This window comes from Phycodurus eques, chromosome 6 (genome assembly GCF_024500275.1).
Source record: "Phycodurus eques isolate BA_2022a chromosome 6, UOR_Pequ_1.1, whole genome shotgun sequence".
In the NCBI taxonomy this organism is placed as follows: domain Eukaryota; kingdom Metazoa; phylum Chordata; class Actinopteri; order Syngnathiformes; family Syngnathidae; genus Phycodurus; species Phycodurus eques.
The window spans coordinates 11272433-11282084 of NC_084530.1; the positions used below are offsets into that span (position 1 = coordinate 11272433).

At 43.2% G+C, this 9652-nt stretch overlaps 1 protein-coding gene across 2 annotated transcripts; it reads left to right on the top strand.

Annotated features, from left to right (window-relative positions):
- The first annotated feature begins 1069 nt into the window (after positions 1–1069).
- Positions 1070–7886, top strand: gprc5bb (G protein-coupled receptor, class C, group 5, member Bb). Of its 2 annotated transcripts, none has more exons than XM_061680702.1 (4): positions 1070–1533; positions 2124–3252; positions 4890–5002; positions 5087–7886. In XM_061680702.1, exons 2-4 carry the CDS (start codon positions 2124–2126, stop codon positions 5129–5131), a joined length of 1287 nt encoding a protein of 428 aa, XP_061536686.1. In that variant the 5' UTR covers positions 1070–1533; the 3' UTR covers positions 5132–7886. The 2 variants fall into 2 exon arrangements, with proteins under 2 accessions (XP_061536686.1, XP_061536687.1); XM_061680703.1 differs by having other exon boundaries at positions 2124–3237.
- Positions 7887–9652: the final 1766 nt, after the last annotated feature.

Here is a 9652-nt window from a genome sequence, read left to right on the forward strand (position 1 = left end):
AGATTATCGCAACTAGTCACTTTAAACTGCATACATTTCTTGAAGTCTCGGCGCCCTTTGCACAATGGTCATTGCACCGGACTTTTGTTCTATTAGTCATTTCAAACTGCTCTAATTGCTAGAGGACTCTCCATCTTTTTGCACAATTGTCAAATATAATAATAATAATAATAATAATAATTGTACCGGCATTACTACATTACTGGCAACCTTTTATTGCTCAGTGACTGTTTTTTTTTTCTCAAAAGTATTCTCTGTCAATTCACATTCAATTCTGTTGTCGTACTAGAGCGGCTCCAACTACCGGAGACAAATTCCTTGTGTGCTTTTGACATACTTGGCGAATAAAGATGATTCTGATTCTGATTCTGATCAGTGTGATAGCTCTCCTGCCTGACATATTAGTATTTCCTCAGTGGTTGGATGAGACTATTGCTCTCCTTTCCTTACGTGTTTGTTTGTGTCTCAGTTTATTTGTGTACCATAACCCAGCTTTGGCTTCTCGTGTGTCTGACTGTAATCTGTCACTGATGTTGTATCTGCCAGCAACAGTCTCTTCGACACTGATCCAAACTGGCTTGATTGCCAAGTTCTATGGCTCCTGCTGATTGCCGTGGTCCCCTTCAGATTCCGTCCTTCTTCAGATATGAAGCACATGTCCAGGGCAGGAGATTAGTCCACCCTATAGGGAGTCTTGGCTGAATGATCGGTTGTACTGTAACATTTCCTAAAAGGATGGCCACGTGGCCTCAGAGTGCAAACCATCTGCTTGCAATCCCCTCCTCACTGAGCTAGCTTCACTCCCAATGGATACCTGCGATTTGAACAATGTGCCAATTGTTGCTTTGATCTACTCTGGCGTCACCACAGAAAGGGAGTCTAAAGACGCAGCCATCCCCTTTCAGCTATGATTCAGTGTGACAATGAATCTTAGGAAGTACAACGTAGAAGTGTGGAATAAAATACATAGTTTAAAAAAAAAAAAAAACCTTGCGTGTGTTGTGCTCATTATTTCCTGGTTGGATGTGTGCACCAGAAGTCCCTGCTTCCCATTTGTGGGTGAGCACCAGCAAAGCTGGGATTGCATCTCTGGTGACACCTCCGCACAGTCAACATTAAGCAGGGAGAGCGAAACAAGCAGACAGAGTGACTGGGATGAAAAGGACGACATAGGTTGCTGGAGAGACAAACGAAGAGATACGTTGAGTCAGGGAGAAAGAGAGAAAGGGAGACAGATGAGCTATTTGAAGATGAGGCAGAAGCAGTCAAGTAGTAAATAATTGATCATCGTTTTTTGAGCGTGGTCGTGTCACAGCGGCAGCATCAGCAACAGCAGCAGGACACGATCTGTTTAGCAAAACAACTTAAAGGACGTTTTCAAATGCAACCTGGAAGCTGTTTGGTCCCTGCAAACCTGAGGATTTTAAGTGGCATTTTCATTAGAATTAATTGAACTCTCAAAATGATTGCATAAAGAATATGATGCCTATCCATTATCAGTAATTAAGAATTGAAGCTGCTAATCTATCAGAGGTAAGTCTGAAAACATTGAAATCATCTAGAAGTGTAAGTGTTGCAATGCTTGTTGGAAATAATTTGAGTTTTAAATGTGAAGTGTCTCCAAAAGTGAGGACACTTAGACCAGTGTACTGGTTAACAACATGACTAAAAAAGTAAATTAGGGCATTCTTATATCCCAACAGGGCCTAACAATGATGCATAATTATTGCATGGACGTGTGTGTGTGTGTGTGTGTGTCTGTGGGTGTGAATGTATGTGCATTTTGAGTGTATGTGTGTGTGTGTCTGTGTGCCTGTGTGTGTGTCTGTGTGTGTGTGTGGGGGGTTTTGGTTCTTGAAGCTCGACTTCTCAAAGCCCAGCGTGCAATGTCAGCCCACGCTGTTTCCCGTTGCCATGGAAACTATTGCCCAGTGCTAAAATCATTTCTGTTCTGTGCTGTGCGAGCATATGTGTATTTCCAAAGAGAACAATATTCATGTTTGATCTGTGACAGATTTTTATTTTGTAACCAGTCCTCAATAATTTATCTCTATGATGTGTGTGACTTTCCTGTCGTTGTCTCGCATAACTGGTTCTCCTCTTGTTTTCAACATCCCTTTAAGATGGCTGTCAACAGTTTCCCCATCGTCCTCGTGCTACTGATCGGCTCTTGCACATCGCACCCATCACCTCCTCCTCCACTGGGATGTAGCGAGCATGTGGAGCCCCCTTACAGAGTGCTGTGTGACCTGGAGTCAGTGTGGGGTGTTGTTTTGGAGGCAGTGGCCTGCAGCGGGGGCCTCACCTCTCTGATTGTCGCTGTGCTCCTACTGGTCAAACTTCGCTCCATTTCAGACCCGGCCAGACGCTCTGGCGTGGGACCGCTTCTCCTGCTCCTAGGAACTCTCCTTGGCATATTCCCCATCTCTCTGGCTTTCCTTGTGGGAAAGAATCAGGTATTCTGTGTGGTTCGCAGAGCCTTTTGGGGCCCCCTCTTTGCCCTTTGCTTCTCCAGCTTGCTGGTCCAGGGCCTGAGGCTCAGGAGGCTGGTGGCTGGGAAGACGAGCCCGTCCGGAAGCACGCTGGCTGCACTGGGCCTGGCACTAGCTTTGGTTCAGGGGATCATTTCTGCTGAATGGGTCCTTCTCACTGTAGTCAGGGAGGGTCATCCAGCCTGTGAGTATCCTCCTTTGGACTTTGCTCTGACATGCAGCTACACCTTAGGGCTCCTCCTCATAGCGATGGGGCTCTCTCTAGGGGTAGTGCTGTGTGGGGGGGAACTGGGGGCAGAGGCAGCTCATGACACTGATGAGGATAGAGAAGAAGACAGTGACAAAAGGAGATGGAAGTGTAATGCAGTGTGGCTCTTCCTGGCAAGTCTGGCGTCAGCGTTGCTTTGGGTGGCCTGGCTTGGCTTTTATCTCTATGGGAGCCAAGCAGTGAGGGTGAGGGGTAAGGTGGGGAGGTCTGGAGGAGGCGCGGGAAAGGCGGAGGACCGTGTGCTGGATGAGCCTGCTCTGGCAGTGGCCCTGGTTGTTCAAGGCTGGATCCTTTTGCTGTTTCACGGCATTCCAGAGAGCCACCTATGTCTCTGGAACCGTTCACAATGCAGCAGGCAAGATTTCTTTGACACCACGGAGACAACTCCTCCTCCACATTTCAGAGATGAGCTCCCCGTACACTCTCACCAACCCTTCCAGGAAAACCAGGCCTTTTCTATGGAGGAGCATGGTGCAAGTACGCCCGTGTCGTGTATGTCTGTGTGTGTTATTGTTACATATTTCCTTTAATAATAATAATAATAATAATAATAATAATAATAATGCACCACACTTGAATAGCGCTTTTCTAGGCACTCAAATACGCTTTACAATTTCACACGTTGTTCATTTACTCCACAGTCACACCCTGGTGGTGGTAAGATAATTGTGTAGCCACAGCTGTCCTGGGGTAGACTGACGGAAGCATGGCTGCCATTCTGCCCCTCCGACCACCACCAACCATCCAACCACACCTTTAATTGAATTCTGCCTCCAAGTGGAACATGGGAAGTCACACTTTTGACATTGAGGTGATGGCAGAAACCAGTTGGAAATGTACAGTTGCTAGGCAACCAAAACACAAATCATTGGGACCTTTTGCCATTCAATGTCATGTGAATGAATGTAATATAAGAGACATCAAAAGAAACCTCCATCGAGTGAATTTATCCAAAAGATTCTGACTTACATTAAGCCCAACCCACTTGAAGGCACCACTTTGTGAGTGTAGGCCATAATAGCATGATCCTCATCTACAACAGAGGGGGAGACTTCTCTTAAAGAGCCACTTCAAGCTTACCAAAATAGTATAAATGAAAACCACTCCAAGTGACAGTCACACAAAATCATGCAATGTAGGTTTATTGACCACAGAACGTGGTCAACTATACACAATCCATTCAAGCTGCTGGATTTGAACCCTAATTATTTTACAGCCTCTTAGGCAGCAATATATGGGTCATCCCAGCTTCAGTGCTCATCTGTAACAAATATATTGAAGGAGTGCTACACAGCAAGGTACAAGGACAAGCCAGATGAAAACCATGGTTGAGAGAACGCATTAAAGTGCCGATGCATTTAGGAGACACGTTGCTTTTGGCTGTTCTGCATTTCACTGAAGAGGGATGAAGCTCAGCTAGGCTTAAAGTGATCAGAAAAGGAAAGTCACATTGAGTCGAAACAACATCATACCGGTTAGTAATATTTAAACCAAGTTTGACATAAATGATCATTTTGCTTGCTGACCTCACACACCCTGTCGCAGTAGCAGGCGTATAATATTACTGATTATGTGAAATAATGGTATAGTTTTACCATTCTACACATCAAGAGTTTCCTTTCCTTCATCAGGAAAAGGAAGATTTGATCATCTAAGTGGGAATTCAAAATGAACCCTGCACACATCACCTTACGCAAGTGAAACCATGTGACTTCTCAATGAGAATCATTTTGATAACGAAATATTTATCATAAAATTAAGTACAATAAAATAGAATAGAATATTGGCAGAGAATATTTAGGGGAAAAAAACAAATTTTACGTACATTTCAAATGTTAATAACAAATAAATATGATTATAATAAAACATGTAATTTTTCATTGAAACATAACATGTACTGTAGCTACAGTACATTGAACAATTACAACAGAAACCGTAAAACTCTTATGAAATGCAATACAAGCACTGTATCATGTATTTTTAGCCTTCATTTGTTTTCCTTTTAGGTACTTTGGGCAATTTCTAAAAAAAAAAAATTGTTTTTTTTTAACATAATACTACATTGACATTAAATCAAATGATGCACCATTTGCTTGATTGGACGACGATACTTTTGATTTTGCTTTCAGGTCCCCGAAGTGGAAACTACCAGAGCGGTCATGGGAGTGTTCGCCCTGGCATCGCCTTCAGAGGTCATGTCTACCAACCAACTGAAATGGCTCTTGTTATGAATGGTGGTACGGTAAGTGTGCCTCTCAAAATATGTCAGTCATGAACAATAACACTATTAATCCAGCTGATCCCCTTGTTTTTCACCACCATACAGATGCCCACGGCCCCCATTAACTACACTGGAAGACGACTGTGGTAAAGTGGTAATGTGACTCGAATCCCTGTGTCACATGTATGCCCCTTTATTTCCCGATGCCTGCCCAGGAGTAATAATTCAAAAAGACAGAACATATCATACAGGATGGACTGACAACCGTTCAATACTTTTCATGTTTCTGCATACTGTACATGTTTGAATTCTGCATTTTGAAGGCAAATGCTGAAGGTTTGCGTCGCTTTTTCAAAATGAAAGGACAGGAAGTGACTACAGTTGAGTACATTTTGCCGGTGTAAATAGCAGTTACAGTGCTTTAATATTATCAACGCACAGATGTCTGTAATATGTAAATAAGCTAACATGAAGTGTTTGAGGTGGGGCGATAATGTGTGGGGTTGAGGATGATATAAAGCTTCAGGATATGAATTTACAGCACAGCCTAACAAAAGCTTGCTTTGTCTCCGACTTTTCTCGGCATTGTCCGTATTGCCCGAAATCTTGCATAAGTGTGCATATGAATGTAATAGAAAGAAAGTCTATGGACGACCTAAAAAGCCATTTACCAATACATTCACTAGTGAATGCATTAGGTACACCTCCTACATGTGCAATCTAATATGGACCAAAACAAGAGCTGTATTAAAAGTACTGTCTTTACTCTCATGTGCAGTAGTTAAATACAGTAAACAAAATATTATAAACACAGTTCAGTATGATCCAGTTTAGTTTTACAATATGACCACAATAATATGCATATTGTTAAATGAATACCATTGTGACAACAGTATTAATTGAAATGGAACATTAGTTGTAAAAGAATAATTTGTGTTAAAGCTCTTGCATTGGTTCTTATTAGATTAGTGATTCCTAACCACCCCAGTGTGCCATGAGAGGTCATCAGGGAAATTATCCAAGTTCACTCAATTTGTCTGAAGATTATTATTTATTAATTGCACAAGATTGTTTTCATCTATCGACTTATAATGACAGGCGGAACAATTCAAACCTCCTGTTAGATGGCAGAAGGTACAATAAACCTGCGCAACCACCTTTTGCCATTCATATAACAGAAGAGGCCATGGCTTCCTCTGAGGATATCAGCTTTGTGTTTAATTCACCAACCCCAGATTTCACGCTTAGTAAGGCCATTTCTGAGTAAATGGAGATGATAATTATTTCAGTATTCATACGTTTTGTGACATTTTTGTTTGGTGCTGTGCCGTGAGATTTTTATAATGTAAAATGGGTGCCTTGGCTCAAAAATGTTTGAGAAGCACTCGTGCAAGTGTACCTAATGATGTGACCAATGAGTGTAAATACATGAGAGACAGTACAAGGTTTAAGATATCTTGGAGGCTGTATTTTGCACTTTATCAGAGATAATATAGTATCTGTGTGGTAATATTGGAGATCTATTATCTTGTAAAAGTATAATATTTTGATATTTTGTCAGTATGATTTATTTTGGGTGTTTTCTAGGATTTTAATGTCCATATTGAGTGGAGAAAAGACTTTTTGGCCAGCTGCCAAAAGATCCCACCAATATTGGAAGAGACTAACAAGAAATATCTTGATTGGCATCTGGCCATCATTATGTCCCAATGAATATCATTTGATACAACTCGACTGACCAACAAAAGTGTGATGTATACACTATGCTCAAACACTTTTAGTATGTTCTTTTTTTAAATTATAATGTGTGAGTGTCGCCAAACTGATCTGTATGACAGTGTTGCTGTCGTGTATAACGGCAAGTGTGGTTCTTAGAAAATTTGAAACTTTTATTTCTAACATGGTCAGTTGAGATAAAATGTTAGAAAAACTTTGTTTGCAAATGCAACTGTTTTTTATATTACTGTACAAGCTGTGACTCAAAATATTCACTAAGGCTGTGGGTGTTCAAATGCATCAGACGTCAAGCAGAAAAAAGCAAAACAGTTTTACTGCAGCCAATCTCATCAAGCACCCCATTGTGCACCAAATCTGACTTTCTGACTAATTAATGAGCTATTGTGAGTTTTCTGCTATGTTGATTTTGTGAGTGGGATTTATGGTACAATTTTGGATACAGCAAATATTATCTTGACAGTTTACATTGTTATGTACAGTAATATCCTTCTATAAATTACTTTTAATCAAGTGTTATAAAGTTCGAAAAGCACTGGTATTTACCTTTTAATGATTTTATGGCAATTCCACTCTCACCATTTTATGGCAGCATAACATGAATCTTTGGAATGTAATTTGCACAGAGTGACAAATACATCTGCACATTTTCTCTTAAAGCTTACCTTCATTTGTTATCAGACCCGTGTTCTGGTATGCACGAATTTACTGAAATACTATCTGTTAATTTGTTGTCGTTTTTAATATATATATATATATATATATATATATATATATATATATATATATATATATATATCTTGTCGTCATTAGGGTCACAGGTGAGCTGGAGCCTATTCTAACTGATTTTTGGCAAAAGGCAGAGTACAGTCAAAATTGGTCACAAGTGAATAGCAGAGCACGTACTGTATAGACAAACCACCATTCACGCCAAAGGAAAATTTAACCAGTTTACTTCAGTCAACTCAACATGCATGTTTTTTGCCAGTGTGTGAGGAAGGCAGATTACTTAAGTACTAAATCCCACACAAAAACAGGGAGAACATGCAAACGCCACGCGTGAAGGCCAGCGTCAACAGACTTATTATGACCTATGTTATGCATAAAACAGAACAATTGGGAAAATATTCCTGAATACGTTGTTTACAATTAAATAAAGGAAGTAAAATTTTATTTGTGTACTAATTACATTTTATAATTACTGTAATTACAGTAACATGGTTGCAAATAATTTCTAATGTTGAAGGTTTTGCTCATAACTGGCAGGGAAGGAGCCCGCGCTGGTGTGGGAGGTTGACTAAGTTCAGACTAGATATAGTCGGGCTCGCCTCCACGCACGGCTTGGGCTCTGGTACCAGTCCTCTTGAGAGGGGTTGGACTCTTTTCCACTCTGGAGTTGCCCATGGTGAGAGGCGCCGAGCAGGTGTGGGTATACTTATTGCCCCCCCCGGCTTAGCGCCTGTACATTGGGGTTCACCCCGATGGACGAGAGTGTAGCCTTCCTCCGCCTTTGTTTGAGGGGACGGGTCCTGACTGTTATTTGTGCCTATGCACCAAACAGCAGTTCAGAGTACCCTTTTTTGGAGTCCTTGGAGGGGTTTCTGGAGAGCGCTCCCGCGAGGGACTCCATCACTCTGCTGGGGGACTTCAATGCTCACGTGGACAATAACAGTGAGACCTGGAAGGGCGTGATTGGGAGGAACCCCCCCCCTTCTGTGCTCACCATGGATTGTCCATAAGGGTGTCCAGATGTGCACTTGGCACCAGGACACCCTAGATCGCAGTTCGATGATCGACTTTGTGGTCGTGTCATCGGACTTATGTCTGCATGTCTTGGACACTCGGGTGAAGAGAGGGGCGGAGCTGTCAACTGATCACCACCTGGTGGTGAGTTGGCTCCGATGGTGGGGGAAGATGTCAGTCCAACCTGGCAGGCCCAAACGTATTGTGAGGGTCTGCTGGGAACGTCCGGCAGAATCCCCTGTCAGAAGGAAGTTTCAACTCCCACCTCCGGCAGAACTTCACCCACCGTAAGGTAGTCGGTGTCTGTCGTGGCAGCAATCCACGAACCCGTTGGTGGACACCAGTGGTTAGGGATGCCGTCAAGCTGAAGAAGGAGTCCTATCGGGCCTTTTTGGCCTGTGGGACTCCTGAGGCAGCTGATGGGTACCGGCTGGCCAAGCTGAATGCAGCTTTGGTGGTCACTGAGGCAAAAACCCGAGCGTGGGAGGAGTTCGGTGAGGCCATGGAGAACGACTTCCGGACGGCTTCAAGGAAATTCTGGCACACCATCCAGCGTCTCAAGAGGGGGAATTAGTGCACCATCAACACTGTGTATAGTTGGGATGGGGAGCTATTGACCTCGACTCGGGACGATGTGAGTCGGTGGGGAGAATACTTCGAAGACCTCCTCAATTCCACCGACACGCCTTCCCATGAGGAACCAGATTCTGGGGTCTCTGAGGTGGGCTCTACTATCTCTGGGGTTGAGTTCACTGAGGTGGTTAAAAAGCTCCTCGGTGGCAGAGCCCCGGGGGTGGATGAGATTCGCCCAGAGTTCCTAAAGGCTCTGGATGTTGTAGGGCTGTCTTGGTTGACATGCCTCTATAACATTGCGTGGACATCGGGGACAGTGCCTCTGGATTGGCAGACTGGGGTGGTGGTACCCCGTTTTTAAGAAGAAGGACCGGAGGGTGTGTTCCAACTACAGGGGGATCAGACTCCTCAGCCTCCCTGGTAAGGTCTATTCAGGGTTGCCGGAGAGGACAGTCCTTCAGGAAGTTGAATCTCAGATTCAGGAAGAGTAGTGTGATTTTCGTCCTGGGCGTGGAACAGTGGACCAGCTTTTCACCCTGTGCAGGGTCCTCGAGGGTGCATGGGAGTCTGCAGTGATGTGGACTGTGTATCGGTCCGTTGCGGTGAAGAAGGAGTTAAGCC

Coding starts and splice junctions, on each gene's coding strand:
- gprc5bb (XM_061680702.1), top strand. CDS start 2,124: ATGGCTGTCAACAGTTTCCCCATCGTCCTCGTGCTACTGATCGGCTCT. Junction 3,253..4,889: donor TGCAAGTACGCCCGTGTCGT/GTATGTCTGTGT, acceptor TTTTGCTTTCAG/GTCCCCGAAGTGGAAACTAC. Junction 5,003..5,086: donor TTGTTATGAATGGTGGTACG/GTAAGTGTGCCT, acceptor ACCACCATACAG/ATGCCCACGGCCCCCATTAA.